This window comes from Phacochoerus africanus, chromosome 10 (genome assembly GCF_016906955.1).
Source record: "Phacochoerus africanus isolate WHEZ1 chromosome 10, ROS_Pafr_v1, whole genome shotgun sequence".
NCBI classification, from domain to species: domain Eukaryota; kingdom Metazoa; phylum Chordata; class Mammalia; order Artiodactyla; family Suidae; genus Phacochoerus; species Phacochoerus africanus.
This window is the reverse complement of record NC_062553.1, coordinates 136,883,901-136,904,533: the sequence shown is the minus strand read 5'-3', so window position 1 is coordinate 136,904,533 and position 20,633 is coordinate 136,883,901. Positions and strand designations below refer to the sequence as shown.

General features: G+C 45.3%; 1 protein-coding gene across 1 annotated transcript in view; it reads right to left on the bottom strand.

Annotated features, from left to right (window-relative positions):
* The window catches only part of PRKG2 (protein kinase cGMP-dependent 2), a 100,615-nt gene that overhangs the window by 33,358 nt on the left and 46,624 nt on the right, over positions 1-20,633 (bottom strand). Inside the window, 8 exon segments of the mRNA XM_047799335.1 lie at positions 2,140-2,229; positions 5,033-5,169; positions 7,066-7,219; positions 8,620-8,718; positions 13,369-13,437; positions 16,592-16,638; positions 16,641-16,688; positions 18,269-18,346. Coding sequence (XP_047655291.1) covers positions 2,140-2,229; positions 5,033-5,169; positions 7,066-7,219; positions 8,620-8,718; positions 13,369-13,437; positions 16,592-16,638; positions 16,641-16,688; positions 18,269-18,346 — 722 coding nt within the window.

Sequence of the window (20,633 nt, the reverse complement as noted above, 5' to 3'; positions counted from 1 at the left end):
AAGGAGGCAAGAGTATAAAATGGGAAAAAGACAGTCTATTCAGCAAGCATTGCTGGGAAACCTGGACAGCGGCATGCAAATCAGTGAAACTAGAACACACGCTCACACCATGCACACAAATAAACTCAAAATGGCTGAGAGACTTAAATACACGACAGGACACCATCCAACCCCTGGAAGAAAACATAGGCAAAACACTCTCTGACATCAACATCATGAGTATTTGCTCAGGTCAGTCTCCCAAAGCAACAGAAATAAGAACCATGGGACCTAATCAAACTGACAAGCTTTTGCACAGCAAAGAAAAACAAAAAGAAAACAAAAAGACAACTTACAGAATGGGAGAAAATAGTTTCAAACAATGCAACGGACAAGGGCTTAATCTCTAGAATATATAAGCAACTCATACAACTCAACAGCAAAAAAAGCCAATCATCCAATGGAAAAATGGGCAAAAGACCTGAATAGACATTTCTCCAAGGAAGATGTACAGATGGCCAACAAGCACATGAAAAAATGCTCAATATCGCTGATTATTAGAGAAATGCAAATCAAAACTACCATGAGATACCACCTCGCACCAGTCAGAATGGCCATCATTAATAAGTCCACAAATAACAAGGGCTGGAGGGGGTGTGGAGAAAAGGGACCTTCCTGCACTATTGGTGGGAATGTAAGCTGGTACAGCCACTATGGAGAACAGTATGGAGATGCCTTAGAAATCTATACATAGAACTTCCATATAACCCAGCAATCCCACTCTTGGGCATCTATCTGGACAAAACTCTCCTTAAAAAAGACACATGCACCCGCATGTTCATTGCAGCACTATTCACAATAGCCAGGACATGGTATCAACCCAAATGTCCATCGACAGAGGACTGGATTAGGAAGATGTGGTAGATATACACAATGGAATCCTACTCAGCTGTAAAAAGAATGAAATAATGCCATTTGCAGCAACATGGACGGAACTAGAGACTCTCAACCTGAGTGAAGTAAGTCAGAAAAAGAAAGACGTCATATGATATCACTTATATCTGGAATTCAATATAGGACACAAATGAACCTTTCCGCAGAAAAGAAAATCATGGACTTGGAGAATAGACTTATGGCTGCCAAGGGGGAGGGGGAGGGAGTGGGGTGGTTTGGGAGCTTGGGGTTAATAGATGCAAGCTACTGCTTTTGGAATGGATTAGCAATGGGATCCTGCTCTGTAGCCCTGGGAACCATGTCTAGTCACTTAGGTTGGAGCCTGGTAATGTGAGAAAAAAAGAATGTGTACATGTATGTGTAACTGGGTCACTGTGCTGTACAGTTAAAAGAATATTGTGTTGGGGAAATAACAATTTAAAAAAATAAATACAAGAGAAAGAAAAAAAAATGCTGCTCTTACTCAGCAAGTAAGAGATCTCATCCTGTCTCAGCTTTCCTGCTCTGTCTTCCGCCCCTTCCTCTCCAGCCTCCTGAATTTTGTCTTTAGAGCTCACCTCACGCCCCTCCCAGGCCATCACGTTTTTCCACCTCTCCTTACAAACTGCCAACTTTGCTGTATTTATGTTTCCACGTGAAATAATGGAATGTTTTAAAATTGCCCACTACATTAGCTTCCGAAACAAAACTGACACTCTTTGGAGGAGGACGGCCTGTGTCCTAGACTTCGGGTTAGGAAAGCCCATCAGGAACGGGCTCCGCCGTCCACTCGGGAGCCTGGTGTGTGGGCGGAGCTCGGTACACACCTGCGGTTTAGACCGTGTGGAAACCCCCCTTGGGGCGATCAGGATCTTTGCAGACCCCTCCCTCCGCTTTTCGGTCACCTCCCTTCTCAAGAGGTAGAATCCGGAACGTCTGGGTTTCTACTGACTCCGCCTCACACGCGCCGCGTGACACGGGCGGCCCACACTCCAGGCCTGCACGTCTCTGGTCCCTCACATGCGAGTGACAGGGACACAGCACATGACCACAACGTTGGCTAAGAAAACCTCACGACAGTTACTTTCTGGTCAAGGGTACTATTTCCGTCCACTCATCTCTTCCCAGCGTCCTCCCATCGCTTTAAAATGAGCATGAATAGAGCGAGCATCCTTGCGGCCAGACAGGGACAGGCAGAAGGTGCTGTTTCTACTCGTTTTGCATTACCTGTCCCTTAGTATACTCCACAGCTCCCCGCCTAAGCAGGCCTCCAGCAGCATGTAGACGTACTTGCTGTCCTTGAACGTGCGATATAACCTGTGGAGACAAAGACGGGCGCGGTGACGGCGACGAAGGCAGGTTAAGACGTCTTCGGGGCGGCCCAAGAGCATCACTGGCGGCATCTTGAGCAACGGTCCTGGTTCCCGCCCCCTCCCAACCTCCGACAGCCACTCTGGGCTGCTGGCTGACCACTCTGATCGCCCCTCCTGCCCTGCTTGTGCTCCTGGAGACCCCTTTGCTTAGACTCCCCCCGCCCCCACCTAAGTACAGATTGAACTTCTTGTTTTTTAATATTTATTTATTGTCTTTTTAGGGCCGCACCCATGGCATATGGAGGATCTTGGGCTTGGGGTCGAATTGGAGCTGCAGTCACTGGCCTCCACCACGGCTCACGGCAATGCTGCATCCTTAACCCACTGAGCGAGGCCAGGGATGGAACCTGCATCCTCATGGATGCTCGTCAGGTTCATTCGCACTGCGCCACGACGGGTACTCCGAAAATGAACTTCATCTCAGTTCCACTGCACAAGTGGTGTCTGCTTCTCAAAGCCAAGTTCACCTTCCCGATAAAAGAGCTCACTAAAGTGCCGACTGAAAGCAGCCTTTCCTTCCTCCCCAAGCCCAGAGACCTCTGTACAGTCTTAAGGCCTCAGTTATTCCTGCCCATGTCTTATTTCTGGACTTGGGAAATGGACTCTGAGACAGAAATTTGCAAGCAGGACGTTGGGAGGCGCGTGCTCTTGGGACCCATGGCCATGGAGGAGGAACAGGTGAACTCGGTCAGAGGGGGAGTCAGGCTGTGACCTGGTTTTACAAGAGCCTTAGCTTCGAGCATCACTGCATGTGGGACCATACCTGGAAAAGAAGTGTGGTCTTGGGCAAGATGCTTCTCTTCACCTGAGAGCAATGGCCAGAGGGACTGAACCAGACAGAGTCCCCCACCGGCAAGACTCCCCAAACCTGGCGGAATGCCAGCCTCACCCCTGACGTGGGACCTGGGCTGAAAGCAGCTTCGGATCTTACTCAAGAGACGCCCCTTTCGCCCTCATGCCAACACAGACCACGGAGCAGCGCATCACGTACAGGCAGCAGAGGTCGGCGTGCACCCCGGATCCAAGCTGCCCAGGCTTGAATCCCTGACTGGCTGTGTATTAGCGAAGCCACCTCGGTTTTCTCATCGTTCTTGCTCAGTGAGGACAACCGTAATATTTGCTCGTTTCATTACGAGAATCGTAACAAATACACATACTCGTTTGACTGTATATTAATCTGATTAATTTGATTAATATTAATCAAACCCAATATTCGATTATGTATTAATTATACATTATTGATTCTATGTATTAATTTAATATCTCTCTATATATAATATATAAAAATATAAATATAAAATATTTAAATAAATACATCTTCTATATATATCAGTATATATTTTATTTTTGTTTAGAAAAATACCTGGCACATGTTTCTTTCTCAATAATAAACACTGATTAATATTTATTCTTAATATTATTACTGTCCTACTCTACCCAGGTACTTTGCAAAGAGCTGGAAGTGAGAAAATGAATAAAACTTAATCTAGGCCCTGAAGCTACTCATGATAGTTTTTAATGAATTATTGATTAAAAAGGGGGGAGAGGGCACAGGTTCACATAAAGATAATTGGATGACTCTGTCGCTAGCATGGCCTGGGTTCAGAATCTTTTTTAATCTTGAGAAAAAATGGGTCTGAGAATACAGATAGGCAGAAAAATTCTCTCAAGGCATCTGATCAAAAAGCATAAATTCTATTACAGAGGAACTTTGCATCACCCAGGAATCTCTAAAGCTACACTCTGGGGCATTAAGACATGTATGAAAACCTAAGCCTTTACTGGCCTACACCACTAACCCGTGAATTGACAAGCGAGCTGTGGCCTATAACAACATTTCTCTTCCAAACCCTGGTGACAGCTATACAGTTACTGTTCGAGGCCATGGCTCTCCTGTGATGCGTGGGTTACGACCTTAAGGTTCCCAACGGGGCAAGGTGGAAAGGAGGGGTCCACTAGGAGGCTGGCATTAACACGCACACACTAGAGTACCCGAGAGGCGATCAACCAGGACCTGCGGTCCAGCACAGGGAACTCCACTCAATACTCTGCGACACCCACACGGGCGAAGAGTCTGAAAAAGAACTGAACCACTTTGCTGTGCACCCAAATCTGACAACACTGCCAACCAACCACATTCCAATATAAAATAAAAATTAAATTAAAAAATGTTAAAAAGCAAACAAAAAAAATTTATTAACTCTGGCCCTCGACTGAAACAAGACAAAAAAATACATGCAGCAGATAAAACCTTTACCCTGGGTTTTACTAACAGGTTCTTCCTTCATCCGCTGTCAACCATTTATGACCCTTAATTAAAATTTGTGACGTTAAAATAAAAAAGAAAGAAAGGAAGAAAAGGAGGTGGATCTTTTGGCATCCAGGCATTGCTAGGATCAGCTCCTTGGCAGCCTACATGAACTCGAATCAACAGCAGCACCTCCCCGAGGGGTTCCGAATGCCTGCTTGTCTCCCAAATTCTGCATTAGATCTGAATTAAATAATTAAAATTTTCCCACCTAATTTTATACACACACACACCACCACATTCCTGAGATTTCTCCAAGAATAAAAAAAATCTGGACTCTTGACTTCAGATCTCAAATTTCTAGCATTCTATGGATGGTCGCTGCGACCGGGATGCACCGGGCAGAGCAGGGCCTCCTCCTCCTCCTCCGACCTGCTGCAGGTGACACTCCAAAGAAGAGCCTATGAGGCTGCGTTCCGGGGGCCAAGAGCTCACGTACTTGACGATGAAGGGCGAGCACAGCTCCTCCAGGATCCTCTTTTCTGAGTAGACGTGTTCCTGCTGCTTAGTGTCAACTATGTGTTTCTTCCTTATACACTTCATAGCAAAAGCGACGTTCTCATTTTTTACTTTAACCTGCAGACGAAGAGAAGGAGCCCTCAACATGAACTTACTGGGAAGATGTTTACAACATCGCTGCAACATGTGTCAACTCGTTTCAAATTCGTTGAAGGAAAATATTCAAATTCGCTCATATTTAAATAGCACGTAAGCTTTTACCCACTCATCCCTCTGGGAAGGGAATTTTATTCAGGTGTACACACTTCCCTTTCCCTGTATTTCCCAAAAGAATGCACATGTCTGGGACATGGTTCTAAAATATTTGTACGAAAGTGAGAAAAATACTCTGGTTAGAAGCCTGAACGTTTAGAAATCGCTTCAGTTTTGAGTATGTGGCGTGAAAAACTTGGGCCAGCATTGCCAAAAACTGTTCTTTTTAAATAGTCACTTTTTGGACTTTCAAAATAAAACACGCCGAGTCAAGATTCACATCTGCACCATCTAGCAGGGCGGCCACGAGTCACATGAGGCTATTTAATTTTAAATTGATTAAAATCAAAAACCCAGCTCCTCGGTTGCACTAGCCGTATTTCAGGAGCCCGCCAGCCACGTCCGGCCAGTGGCCACCCTGCTGGACGCGCAGATTCAGAGCATTTTCACCAGCGCAGCAAGTTCCCCTGGACGCCGTGCTGGAGATGGACAAACGGGGTTGTCCCTTAAAAGGACATTTTTAAAACTGGATGGGTATTTATCAGATAGGCTCAAGCCGCCTTCAGCAGACGATATCGGACAAGTCATGAAATCATGTGCGGAAGTGGGGGCATCCCCTCTTTTGCTGCTATTTGCCATTACGGCTGCCTTCAATTTTTAACTGGATGGTATAATATTGTCCCACTTATTATTATCTAACCGTATATTAAAAAAAAAAAACCCTCAGCATTGTTAATTCAGTCCTTTTGCCAAGATTTTGGTGAAAAAATAGAGCAGATGGCTCTCTCTCTCATCTCTCCATATGGCACAAGACGCAGTGCAAATACTCACTGGCCTATTAAGAAATCCTTCCCTTTCCTTCCCACCCCAAAGAGATGAAGTATCGACTGGGTGTGAAGTGTACTCTCCAGAGGCTTTCTGCAGCACCGCAGATCTGCTCACACCAGGCCTCCCAGCAGACGGAGGCGTCAGCACAGCTCCCAAGGTTAAGGGGCCGTGAGCGGTTACAAATCTGCCGGGCAAAAAGGGCTTGGTGATTGCAAAGGGTTCGGGGCCCCTTGTACCCAGAAAGGTCGCGGCTTGTCCTTTTGCAGTTTCCCTGGAGCACTTGATCCACTCTGCTCCTCCGAGGAAGCTGGTTATTAAGCTCAGGGAGGTGGCGATTGGACCTCACAGCCCAAATCGGGCCACCGGTTCCCAGCTGTCCTGCTCTGCACTGCAGACGGCGGCTCTGTCAACAGCCCCTTCCATCCAGCTTTCCTGCCTTCCTTTCTGATAGATAATTTTGAGCAGCCCCAAAACAGGACAATGGGAGCCAAATACAGACGTGGCAGGGGAGTTAAGAAATGGAACCAGGATCTTAAAGATCTCATTTCACTGGACCCATTCTTTTTTGCCTGAGTATATCGTTAATGCAGGGGGAGTGAACACAAACACACATTTTGCTGTTAGGAAATACGCTGTACGTTTCACAGCCCTTGGTACATTCTCCAGTAACTGCCATCAAGACAAAATCACAAAAGGATGTGATGTGAGAAGCTTGAAATGGCAGCTACGTTATTCCCAATTACTTACTAGTGCAGACCTGCTATTACACAACAAACAGAAGGAAAAGGGCACTTTCTCAATTTCGGCTCAAAGCAACGTTTAGACACAGCAATACCAACACACATATTCCTCCAACATACACTGGAATATAAAACAACAACAACAAAAAAGTCAAAAGGCTTCTCTCGGATGCTTGAAACGTAAACCCCTTACAAGCTCAACTCTTCCGAACCCACCAACGCCCAGTGTTGCGATAATCTCAAGGTTCTGGAATGGGGACGAGGAGGAAAATCTGGCCACCTTCTCCTTCAGCTGAATCATCTCCAGAGAGAGGGCTTTGGACAGCTTCCAGCTAGACATGGACCTCCTGCCCAAGAGAAGAGACACCTGTCACATGCTGCCCTCGTCAAGCAGGGGTCACGCCACACATAAACCCCGCCCTGGCCACAGTCGGACGTCTGCCAGGAAGGACGCCCACAGGCGCCACAGAGGTTATCTCGACTTTCATAGGATCAGATTTAGGTACATGTGGGGAGAAAAATAACAGAACATACACGTTTAAAAATGGATCCACTCCTATATGAGAAAAAATAGACACGCGTCAGACTGAATCAACGAGCGGCAGGAGCAGGTGAATTGCGTGGTATTTAAAATACATCTCAGAATTCCCTGGTGGCTCAGGGGGTTAAGGATCCGGCGCTGTCCCTGCTGTGGCCTGAGAACCTCCGCCTGCCGTGGCCAAAAACTCAAGTCAAATAAAATATACCTCAGTAAAGCTTCTTTGAAAACAAAGAGGCAATGAGAAGGACTAAAACCAGAAAACCAGGGAGCTGTTTCCTTGGCTGCACACACAGGAGAATGCCACCAGAGAATCTTTGCCTTGTTTGGCTATTTTTGTCAGCTCTTGAAGGTTCCCCGGCTGAGCTAGAAGAACTGCTTTGTGAAACATGAAAAACATTTTTTATTTTATGTCTAAGTATTGTTCTTGGAAATACTCATTTTTTTTCTCTTTTCATTAAGTTTACTGCTCCGGATTATATATTCATAAATTGTTCTTACTACAAAAGGCCTTTGGCATACAAATGGCAAATATATTCCTTGGGGGGAAAAAAAAGCCTTATGCAGCCCTGACTGAATGGTTTAATTTAACTCAAATGGCAGTTTTCTAGAACTTTGGACTCTTCAGGTTTAAGGGTACTATCTGTTGAATATACGCTTAAGTGTACAAAATCTTTTAGCAAAGGGTTTTCAAATAATTTTGTTTTTCCAAAGCAGGCTTTTTTCCCTATTAACAAAAAAAAATTTTTCCCATCACTGTAGTTACATTTAGAACCCAACACTCACAACCCCCTGAGCCATAACGCCTTTCTATTGTGAAATAACCCTGCCTCTAGCTCCAGCTCTTTATGTAGAATCAGAATGAATGGGCCATGCGGGTTCCTTGACATGTTCCTGTTTGACTTCCTCGGGGAAGGGGGCCCTCCTTTCCACTGAGCTCAGTCACCAACCAACATAAAGAATCCCTTTCCCACAATCTCCTGTGGGGAAATTTCTGCCGCCCATTACCACTCGTCACGGAAAATAAAAAACTTGTAGACCAAAATGATACCCATACTAGGGCTGAGTGGCATCCTCTTTGTGGAAAAACAGTTTAAAAGAACTGCCCCCAATTTCTGAGTCACCCCACAGCCAATCGCCCCTCCAGTCCCCTTCGTCACCTGCCAGAAACTGCCGTCGGGGGGCTGAGGAAAACATTCGGCCACTTACTTGGCATGTCTTTTTTCATCATCCCGGTTCAGGTTTGCCACGTACCCTTCAAGGTATTTCTGGAGTTCTTCAAAAGTCCCCACTGTTTGGTTGAATGTTCTAAACGAATAAAATAAAATAAAAAGCTTGTGGCGGCTCATAGTTACCAATGCAAACTTGCCGTTCTTCTTAAACTCATAAAAGATGATCTGTACGGTAATTCACAGTTTTGTAGATTGTTTTTCAATAATTTATGACACTTCAGAGTTGCCATCAGGCGTTCCTGTTGTGGCTCAGTCAGTTAAGAACCCAACTAGTTTCCATGGGGATGCGGGTTCGATCCCTGGCCCTGCTCAGTGGGTGAAGGATCCGGCGTTGCCATAAGCTGCGGCATAGGTCTCTTTGATGCGGCTCGGCTCTGGCGTTGCTGTGGCTGTGGTGTAGGCTGGAGGCTGCAGCTCCGATTCGACCCCCGTAACCTGGGAACCTCCATATGCCGCAGATGCAGCCCTGAAAAGAAAAAAAAAAAGTTGCCTTCACGTGCAGAATAGTTATCTAATCGATTCTTTGCGTTTCTGAAGGCAAAGAGGCTATGGGTGAGAAGAGACCACATTTCTGAAATTGTCTGCCTTACAGTTCAGTTCAGGTTTACGAGCAATTCCCCCCCCCCCCCCCCCGCTTTTTTTTTTTTTTTTGCTGTTTTTTTGAAGAGGACCCTGCAAAGGAAAGCGTCTCCATGATCTGTTTCCTGAATCAACAGCTCACCTGGGTGACAGATTTCTGCAGCTCTGCTTAATCAAATCAAGCTGTTCATTTCTATTTTTTTTTTTGTCTTTTGTTGTTGTTGTTGCTATTTCTTGGGCCGCTCCCGCGGCATATGGAGGTTCCTAGGCTAGGGGTTGAATCGGAGCTGTAGCCACCGGCCTACGCCAGAGCCACAGCAACGCGGGATCTGAGCCGCGTCTGCAACCTACACCACAGCTCACGGCAACGCTGGATCGTCAACCCACTGAGCAAGGGCAGGGACCGAACCCGCAACCTCATGGTTCCTAGTCGGATTCGTTAACCACTGCGCCACGACAGGAACTCCCAAGCTGTTCATTTCTAAAATCAAGGGTAAATGTTCTCCCTCTCTGTCCGCAGGTAACCCCTCCCCTTTCCACATTCCTCCGTAAGTCAGGCCAAATTCCGTGCCTCACCTGAGCAGGTCTCGGCCGAGGCCCAGCCAGCGCCCTCCCTCCCTCCCTCGCCCTCAGGGAGCACAGCTTTGCGACTGGTCTCAGCCTTGCGCCCCGGGCCCGGCCCAGCTCCGGGAATTCTCACACGGCAGCTGCCCAAGAGGAAAACGGTCCCCTTCCCCACCAGCAACATCTACTTTCTGGAGTGCTCCTCCCTCGCTTCTGGCACCCACACCTGCCAATCTACCTTCACTTGTGATTTTGAGGGTTTTCGCTTCCCTCCAAATAATCAGTATTCTTCTAGAACCATGCTTTAATCACCTCCTCAGTAAATCGTAAGCTCCCGGACGTAACAAACGGAAAGGAATGAAAATTTACCTCCAAACACCTCAAACTAAGAAACCAGAGCCACCTCAGCACGAGCTACGGCCACTCACTGCCGCCTGGCCCCGAAAAGCCGTACCCCCGTGGAGCTTCCACTCCCCCTGCAGGTGTGCTCGGCCCCTCTCCTACCCTGCTCTGCGGACTGTCCTTTGCCGACTGCGGCCTAGTCGGAAAGAAACCCTCTTGCCACGCAACTCCAGCTTCCAAAGGCTGACGTTGTCAAGTGAAAGGAAATGCTGCTTGTACTTTGCTTTGATTTTACCTCTTTGGCTTGCGCGGAAGCTCAATGAGGAATTGTTGTCAACAAATTTTTTTTTTTGGTCTCACCCCCCCCCCCCCCCCAATTTTTTTTCCACGTCAACAGCTATAACCAGAGCCACCGCAGTGACAACGCTGGATCCTTAACCGGCTGAGCCATGAGGGAACTCCAGCCAAGTTTATTTTTTAGACGTATGTGACCCTGGTGTCACAGGTCTCTGGACATGTTCTGCAAGCCAATGTCAAGCTTAAACAGCTCCAACATTCTAGCTGGAACATTCAAGGACACAATTTTCTGAAAAATAATGAAGTAGGAAAGAAGAAATAAAGAGACCCAGGCTTGCAGCCACTATTTTTCATTGCAAGCCCACCATCTGGATCACTTCCCATGTGCCAAAGACGACGTCAGACACTGGCACGGCAGCAGCAAAGAACAGCGGACGTTTCTGCGCTCGTGAAGAGACAGAAGAGTGGGAAGACGGACGCCAAACAGAGCAAACCAGTGAGTGTGAACGACACACACGGGCGGGCGCTGTGGGAGAACTAGCAGGGGTCTTAATAAGACGTAAGTCACAGCTACGATTAGCATTCAAAGTGGGTGCCTATCAGAGTGAAGGGACGTGCCGATGACAAATGCGCTGGGATAACCAGAACTGCGCCAGGAGCTCCGGGAGGTAGGCCGACCTGTCATAACTGATATTCAGCCTCTCTTCCCCACAGAATAAATTCATGAAACTTTTTATGCCTCATTGTGCCTAACATGACAGTACTTTGAGTAAGAATCTCAACTACGCACGTGTAAATTAAACACTGTAAAATTATAAACTTCCAAGTAATTTATAGACTCCATAAAAAGCACTGCATCCTTGTGATGGATTATGAATACATGGGCTCGTGGATATCTGGTCACGTGATTACAATGAAGAGAAAGGGAAGGATTTCCTCCTTTCTGTATTTCCAGTCCTAGCATGTTGGAGCAATCGGTCAGGTTTTACTACACAGCTACTGTCGTTCAGTGCCTGTGCATATTTTTAAGGAACTCTGTACAGACAAGGCCTTATCAGGAGAACACCATTCCAAACAGGTTCCCTTCGAGAGCCGTCACCAAAGGTTACCTTTACCCGAACTCACTTTCTAGACCTATAGCCTCTGTGTTCAAGTTCTGCTTCCCCTGGACAGACTCCCACATTTCCTCTCTGCTTAGAAAACGCCTATTCACGTGAAGGTCCATTTCCACAACTGAAAACACCAAGTAAAACCTGTCCCACTTCACTGCATCATGCTTGCTTCTCTTCCTGAACACAGGCTCCAGGAAGCAATGGAAAGGCTGCGAAAGGACCTGGCAGACCTGGGCAGGAGCCCCTGCCCATCACAGACCACACTGCTGGGGCAACTCTTGAACGGACTTGGCTTCCTTTCCTCAGCTGCAAGGAAAAGACGAAGGTAATTCAAAGCGATACGGAGAGTTCCCGTCCTGTGTGTGACAACGGATGCCAACGTCCTGCGGGGATCCTTGTGCCACATATGCTGGACCCATAACTGTACACTTGAAATGAACAGAATGTTATGTGCAATTCTATCTCAATTAAAAAGATACCCAACAAGGACTGTTAACTTTTTAGGTATGTGATATTATTGTGGTCGTGTTTTACGAAGAAGACTTAGCTTTTAGAGATGCTACTAAAATACACAGAAAGTTAATTTTATGTTTGGAATTTGCTTTAAAATGCTACAGAGAAGCCAAAGAGGGCTGGTGAAGCGGTAGAGAGGAGGCTTGAGCTTGCATTCTGGGGTTCATCACACGCTAATTTCCAAATTTGAAACTTTCCATAATAAAAAGATTTTTAAAAAATATTCCAAAGTTCTCTCCAGCTCTAAATCTCTATGATTCTATGCTCAATAAATGTTAGATTCAATTAACAATCAATTATAGACTCTCTTGTGCTACTTGTTGCCATTTTACTATTTGCTGTTAATATTTCATATGACTACGCCTTATTTCTTTGTCTACATATGGCTTTCCTCAGACAACAGCCTAGCTTTGGTATATCTGACTTTCTCTTATTATAGCTAGGTAGTCAATAAATAGTCAACTGATTAATGAGCGATCCAAGGAGGCAGATTCAAGTAGGATGTGAAGTGAGTTAAGGATACAAAATGAGCCATCCTAAAAAGTGACCTAAGGCATTTACAGATTATTTTTGACACATCTCTTGCAAATTAATACAAATGTTAAATGAAGACTCCTCTGGGAGCTCCTGATGTGGCTCAGCGGGTTGAGGACCCAAGGTTAGCTCAGTGAGGATGCAGGTTCAACCCCTGGCCTTGCTCAGTGGGTTAGGGATCTGGCCACAAACTGCAGCAGGTAGGTCACAGATGCGGCTCAGATCCGGTGTTGCTGCAGCTGTTGCGTAGGCCTGCCACTGCAGCTCGGATTCGATTCTAGCCTGGGAAACTCCATATGCCCCAGGTGCAGCCTTAAAAAAATAACAACAAAAAATTTCTCTGGAAATACATCTAACAAATGAGCATTTTATATTTTGAGAGAGGATGGCTTTGTTCATAAAAATGTTTGACTGCTGAGAGCATTTTAGAAATAAATTATGAAAGGATTCACTCTATCGCATGGGGAAAAAATTTTCATAAAAGTACTAATAAGCTTATTTCTCTGGAAGATGCAGAACTGAAATCAGTCTATTGCTGATATTTATGTACAAACTTTGCACACAAAATATTTAGCCTGCCAGCATCTGCCGCTGCCACAGACAGATTCAGATCAGAAGGCCCAGTTCCTTCCCATGAATTTTAATAGGATGTGCTTGCAGCTGAGGATTGGCCAGCATTTCCGAGTGGTGATGAATGGGAAGACAGACGGGCCCCCGGAGGAACAGAAGGCCAAGTCTTCAGAGGTGGCAGCGGTCTGTGTCCCCAGCACCATCGCTATACTTACTCCCGATCTATGACCAGGCAGGCGACGTCATCTTCCTCCGCAATGATGTTAGCTGATCTGACATCCTCACTGCGGACAAACAGAAAAGTCACTTTTCTAGGGAGAAGTTAAACGTCTACTTTTATTAGGGGATCTGCCACTGGTGGGAAGTGCCATCCCTTAAGCCTTCCCAAGACTACGCCTTTTTGAACATCACAGTTTGTTCTCCACTCCTTCTCAAGACACGAATGCGAAATGGGTCCGAACAGAGGTTATGTACACAAGGCCTCCAGAGGAGGAGAACCGTGCACTGGGAATAGGAAGGGGTCGGTGAGTGAAGCCGGGAATGGAATTTCATTCTGTGCTCTGTGTCCGCCCAAATACAACAGCTCTCCTCTGATCAAACAGGAATTGCTGGTTAATGAGCAGCCAAAATTGAAATTAACCGATCAAAGGACTTTCTGAGAAAAACACTGAAGTAATTAACATATCATAAACCAACTAAGAATACAAACTGAAGAATGTGTTTTTAGTGCCATATCATCCAGAGAATTAGAAAAATACTAAAATCTGTCATTTCATAGTCTAAGATGTCCATTTTCCATTAAAATCTCTGAAGTCAGAGCATGTTGTACAATTGACAATGACTCACGGTATAATTAATAGCACTGTCTTTCTTTCTCGGGAATGCGTAATAGCGCATCTTACACCTGATGCCTTAGATACAATGAATTATGATATATGATCTAACGATGGTGAATTGAATTACCTAATAAATACCGACGGTCACGCAATGGGTCAAGAATTCCTAGAGACCTTTATTTACCTTAGTTTCCTCCCTCTATTAGCTACAAACTAAAGACCCTGGAAAAAGGTATATCCTTAGGGTACCCAGTGCTTTAAGATTTATTTAAGGGAACCTGGAGCAGCAAGCACAGTATAAGACTGCTCTAGGAGTTCCCGTTGCGGCTCAATGGGTTGAGAACCTGACACAGTGTCCGTGAGGATGTGGGTTCAATTCCTGGGTTAAGGATCCCACATTACTACAAGCTGCAGTGTAGGTCGCAGATGCAGCTTGGATCCCTAGTTGGTGTGGCTGGGCTTAGGCTTCCAGATGCAACTCCGATTAGACCCCAACCCTGGGAACTTCTATATGCTGCAGGTGCCGCTGTGAAAAGAAAAAAGAAAAGAGAAAAAAGGAAAAAAGATGGCTGCTCTAAGCAACTTCATCAAAAATGGCATCACACAAAGTATAGTTCCTTCCCATAATGATGAGACAGGGAAAATCCTGGCAGCCCATCTCTCATCCCAGAGAAGCCCTCTGTCCACACAGCCGGCATCCGGAGACCTTTCACGAGGTCCTTGCTGGACGTCCTTGGTGCCAACATTTCAGGTTGATGTGCTTCGGAGTTGGGAGTTGGGTAGTGTTCAGCTTGCAGGCGTGTAGATTATAGATTTAGATATGACCTTTGATATGGGTCAACTGTTGGATTTGTGAGTTCAAAAAATGAGCTATGGCATCCTTTTCACTTGGCAGTGTCATGACCTTGACCAGAAATACTCTCTGCAAACAGTTAATAAGGATTATATGTTTACAAAGACATGCATGTTTCTCTAATAGTAACTGTGTTAAGCGCCATGGATTGATTTTTGCACATAAATGCTGAAAGAACTCCTAGGACTATTTAATGTCAAGTCATGGAAATATACAGAATATTAGGACTATGGAGTCAGTCACAGTCAGTGGCCCTAGAAAGGGAGAGCGCCAAAACGCCCCAAAATGTAAAAATATTTGTATCCAACTACCCTCCTCGCTGATTTTAGCTTTCTGCTGGTAAATGCTTTGGGGAGTCAAGGGTCTTTACTAAATGGAAATTCCTATGTTTCTCATGGGAAAGCACTGTGATCGGCTACATGGAGCATAAATTACGTCGTAGCCAGCATCACGAGACAGCGTATTTCCTTCCAAGAGCTATTCTGAGTCTGCAGTGCACGTACAAAGTTCTCCGTACTTTCAAACTTCTGTTGTTCTGCTTGGAAGTATGAGAAAAATCGTGTTATTGTTAAAAACAAATACACCGAAGTGTTGAATAATGATATCCCATGATTATATTCCACGAATGTATTTATATGTTATCACAAATAAACAAAAAAGGACACCTTGATTGCTACAAGTTCATTACCAGCTAGAAAGATGGGACACAGAAACCGGTGTCTTTAAATTCAGTGTTTAAACTGTTTACAAACTAGCCATAGCTTAACTTACTGAGTTTACATGATTTAATTTTCTTTAAAAACGAGATCTTTATGATTTTTTAAAGCATCCAATTTGTCTTCAGGCAACTTAGGCCACGTTCTTTGCTCTGTACTGAATGGAAGCCTGACGCGTAAATCAGCAGAGCTGGGGCTTCACGGACAAAGATTAAAGAGGAAGACAAATGAGCTGAAATACTACTCACTTTATAAGAATAAACAGGAAATGAAAAGAGCGTAGTAATAACATAAATTTTGAATGCTTTCTTAACTAATTTCAAGTATTCATTTAAAAACATATTTAACTCCAAAAAAGTTGTTGCTCAAAATTCTAACTTGATCTTTATTATAAACTTATTTATATTTAAGAAACATTATTTTCAGACGTGAGGTTGTTTTCCGAGTTCCAGTAAAGCTCATTGTATCTCCTGAGTCATTTGATTAATCTTTATAAGTGTTTCTTCCATAAGTTAGATCCACTGTAAATAATCTCAAATCTTGGCCTAAGATTCAGGCAGAAACATCAAATACACTATTTTGAATTGTCTCTAAAACTTAGAAAACCAGCTGATAAAAATTCTTAAGAAAATGTTACCTGTGGCATAATGATTTAAAAGCACAAAAAAAATATGTAAAGTCGTTATTTGATAGCATTTTAAATGGTCAACGAGGGCGGTATTTCAAACCTTGAAAATACAAAAACTCATTCTTACAGGAAAACTAAAATTTTCATGTCTTTAATTTCTTTCTCTTTTAAACTAAAAATCCTAACAGAACCCCCATTTTATTTTCACTAGCGAACTTAAGATTTCCTAGGCAAAATTAATACCGTTATGTCCTACTTAACAACAAATTGTTCAGACGTCAGTTTAAAATTTTTGCTTATTCCCTGGATAACGGCTGCCATTAATTTGATGGATCAATGTGACACCTCCAAGTGACTAGCTGCACAACCAAAGAATTATTTAAGTGTGGTACAGAAATCACTCACCTGATGAGAGCTTTTTCTCCAAAATACTCTCCTTTCTGCAGTGTTTTTCGATCAGTTGCGGCTGATCGTGGCCTTCCGTACTCTGGGTGACTTGTACCTAAATGACGTCAGATAATTTTTGAAAAGAGAAAAGATTTAAAAAGGAGAACCTGAACACGCCTACCATCAACAAGCCCCTCAGATCTATAGGAACTGGACGGAACAAGGGAAAGGGTAAAAGCCTTTGCTTTATTTCTGCCGTAGACACAACAATCTGAATACAGTCAATTCATCTGCATGGACTAAAACCCTGTGATTTAACACGATCAAACGACTCCATCCTTTCTAAGAGGAAGCTTCTCTATGCAACCCTCACCACCCCAATTTTTTTTTTTACATAAATCCAGTTATCCCCTCCTAGGGATGCTCAAAGAAAATGATAATGGTCCCTGTGGGACCTTTTTTTTTTTTTTTCCCAAAAAGCCAAAAAGTCTTGACAAATCAATTGGGCATAAGACTGAGTATCGGGAGTTCTGCAGCAGGCGTCTACCACTGACTCGCTGACTCCTGTTCACCTTCTAACGCTGAAGGCAAAAGGTGGCTACGGGTCCACGGCTTCCATGAGAGTCTCATGGACATCTTCCCCAGCCCAGCACGGTTTGAGAGCCCCCACGGCAGAGCCAAACAAAAACTTCCATAGTCCTTGTTTGTAGCTAGACTTATTCCAATTCCACACGGCAAGAGGGTTGCTTCATGCTGGTTAGAAATTCTGATTGGCATTCATGGAAGTCATACTACATGGAAAATATTTTTAAAGGATAAATGCAATTTGTTTATTAACCAGAATTCTTTCAAAGCATGAGATCCAGATCGGGGGGAAATGATAAAAAGTGGTTCTGAGGGTTGAAGACTTCCTGAAACTATTTTCATTTTTGTTTCCATCGTGGGGGCCCAGTTCGAAGTTCAACCACAAACCCGTTTCGGGCAGTGCCTGACTCTCTGACACAGACTCTTTCCATGGAAGAAAGAGCATTTGTAAATATATGACGGTTTATAGACCCGGGTGCTCAAAGGTTTTCTCCTTTCCTTCGATGTTGCCCAAACGCCTGCTGTCTCTGAGGAGCCCTGGGAAGCGTCATCACGGCAACGACCGGCAACGTGTTGGCCACTCCCCAGGCAGGCGGAGAAAGAGATCAGCCTGTACATTGGCCATCAGCACCTGAATCGCCCTGAGCCTCCTTGTGAAGGAGGTGCCGTTCTGAGCCATACCGTCTACAGCTTGCTGCCTGACCAGCCCATCCGCAGCGGCCTCGTTCACTGTCCTCCCGTGGGATGGGAGAACGTTCAGCCCTGACCTTGGCCCTTCGGCCCGAGCATCACACACGCGTAACTAGAAGGGACCTTAGAAACGACCCAGTCATTTTGCATGCAATGACATGAGGCCCAAAGGAAGTCAAGTGACCTCAGGTCACTAGGAAGTTCCTGTCTCAGCTGGAACCCACCCAAGTCTCCCTGGGCCCCAAACCCAGTGCTCAGACGGACCCCATCCCATCCCAGGACTCCTTCTGAGCAGCAGCTCCTTTACCGACTCAGGGCGGGGAACAGGCTGCACTGCCGAACGGTGGCTGCCGTGGCTAGGGAACCAGACACGAAATGATGGTTTGGCTTTACTCTGATGACGCTTTAACTGATATTTACCTTTCCTTTTGCTAAGATGAAAAAGGTACTTCCTTCCTCGCCCTCTCTAATAATGTAATCTCCTTTGTCGTAGTATTCCTATTGGGATGAGAGAAAAACAAGAAGTTAGAGGCAGTGGAGACGTGCTGACGAAGACATCATGAGACAGAACTCCGGGTGTCTCTGAAAGGAGCATTCCACACCTGTTTCTGTTGTTTTTGGCTTACTAAGCTGTGATCTTCTGAAACATTGTTGTCATGAACTGTGGAAAAGTAAGGAGACTTTTGCTTTATTACCTGCACTTACGTCTGTACCTTTCACAGGGAAAAAACCCACCTGGAATACTGAATTTCAGGCGGGGACACAGGAGACAGGAAGGGACATCAGAGCAAGACAATTAGCACTGATCCTCAGGCGGGCCTCGCCCAAAATCTCCATGTAAACTGTTTAGTGACCTGCGACCATCTGACGCTAGATCTGGAGTTTAGAACGAGGACAAACGGTACCTGCTAAATTGAAAATATGATCCCCAGTAGATATGAGGAAGAGCAGCTGCAAGCCCTAACTCCTCAAAGAGCAAAGGCAGGGAAGATTCTATGTACACAGTAAGAAGCTCTTTCATAGGAGTGAATTCTCCCCCAAGATTTACCACCCTGAAAGACGGGTATCAGCATTTTCCACATGTAAATTCTGTTCTTCCACGTAGGGTTATCCTCACGAAATCCCAAATTGCGACCTATTTCTTTGTTTCCCTCATATCTGTGTGTGTGTGTGTGTGTGTGTGAAACCAGGATTCTTGGGCAGGGAAAAGTAATTCATCCACCTGTCAGACCAAAAGAGCAATGTAGTCTCTTAGAAAACCAAAGATGGATGAAACTGTCCATCCCCACTTTGCCTTAATTTGATGCTGTCTCAAAGTCATAGAACTAAAACGAATCTCAATTATTTATGCAAATAAAAAAATGGACTTGTTCAATTTTTTGAAAAAGGCACAAATAACAAGATAATTGCTCTCTCTTGGTTTTCTTTCAGACTTGAAAGTAAAATCCAAACCACTACTTTTGTGTCTACTCTATTTCAGTATCTTTTTTGGTCCTTAACTCATAAAACATAGTTATACTTATGGAATAAGCACTACTCCTAATACTAATAAACATACCTTTTATTTACATAGCTCTACATTTTATAAGACATTTCAACATATCATGGAAGGAAGCATAATATCTTGCAAGAAAAAGCACTTCGAAGCTGTAGAAATCTGGATTCAACTCTCAGTTCCGCTTTGAATTTCACGTTCACCAGTTCACAAAATTCAAATGACATTTACTTTCAAAGATTTAGAAAAGATACATGCATTACTTTTCCGCTGCTGCTGCAACAAATGACCACATACACTTAGTGGCTTAAAACAACACTCATTTGTTGTCTACACTTCTGTGGGTCAGAAAGTCCAGGCACGGTGTGGATCAATTGCATTTCTCTGCTTGAGGTCTCTGGAGACTGAATTCAAGGTGTGCATGCGACTGCGTTCCTTTCTAGAGGCTCCCAGGAAAAATCCACTTTCGAGCATAATCCGGTTGTTGGCAGAAGTCAGTTGTTTGTGGTTGTAAGAGAAGTTCCCATTTCCTGCCGGCTGGCAGCCTGGACCTGCCCCTCAGCTCCCAGAGACGTCTCTCCCGGCCTCGGAAGGAGCATCCCACCCACCCCCGTCAAAACCAGCCGCTGGCACACCAAACTCTTCAGACACTTGAGACCTCACTGACCTCCGCTTCTGCGGCCTCTCTCCAACTGCAGCCAGCGAAAATCCTTGGCTTTTAGGGGCTTTTGTAAGACTGTTTGAGCCATCCAGACAGTCCAAGATGATCTCCCTGTTTTAGGGCCTCAAACCTTAACTTTTGCCACGTAACCTGACACATTCAGGTGTTCCGGGGTCTAGGGTCCGGGCGCTTTGCAGGGGGTCCATTCTGCCTCCCACAGTAGAGCCCATTCAAGACGGCGGTGGTTCTGGACGCACTGGACGCACCGAAAGCACCTAAAATGCAGGGAACACCCCCTTCATGACAGCCGTGCCCAGGAGGAGGTGAGAACGCTCTGCTCAGCTGGTGCTTCCATCTCCGGGGGCTCGGTTTCCTTTTCTGCAAAATTCAGACGGTGCGACCTGCCACCTCTAACGTGCGAGGACACGAGGGGACGGTTAGTTCCTGAGAAAGAGGCTGAGAGAGGCTCGTCCTCCACCGCGATGCGCCGCTGCCCGGGGACCCGCACTCCCAGCCTCCCCGCTGAGGGCAGACGCGGGGCGGCCGCGGCCACGCCAGGCCCGCGCATCGTCCCGGGCATCTGCCTGCACACTCGCGCCCCGAGGTTAACGGCTCGGCCCAGAGAGCGT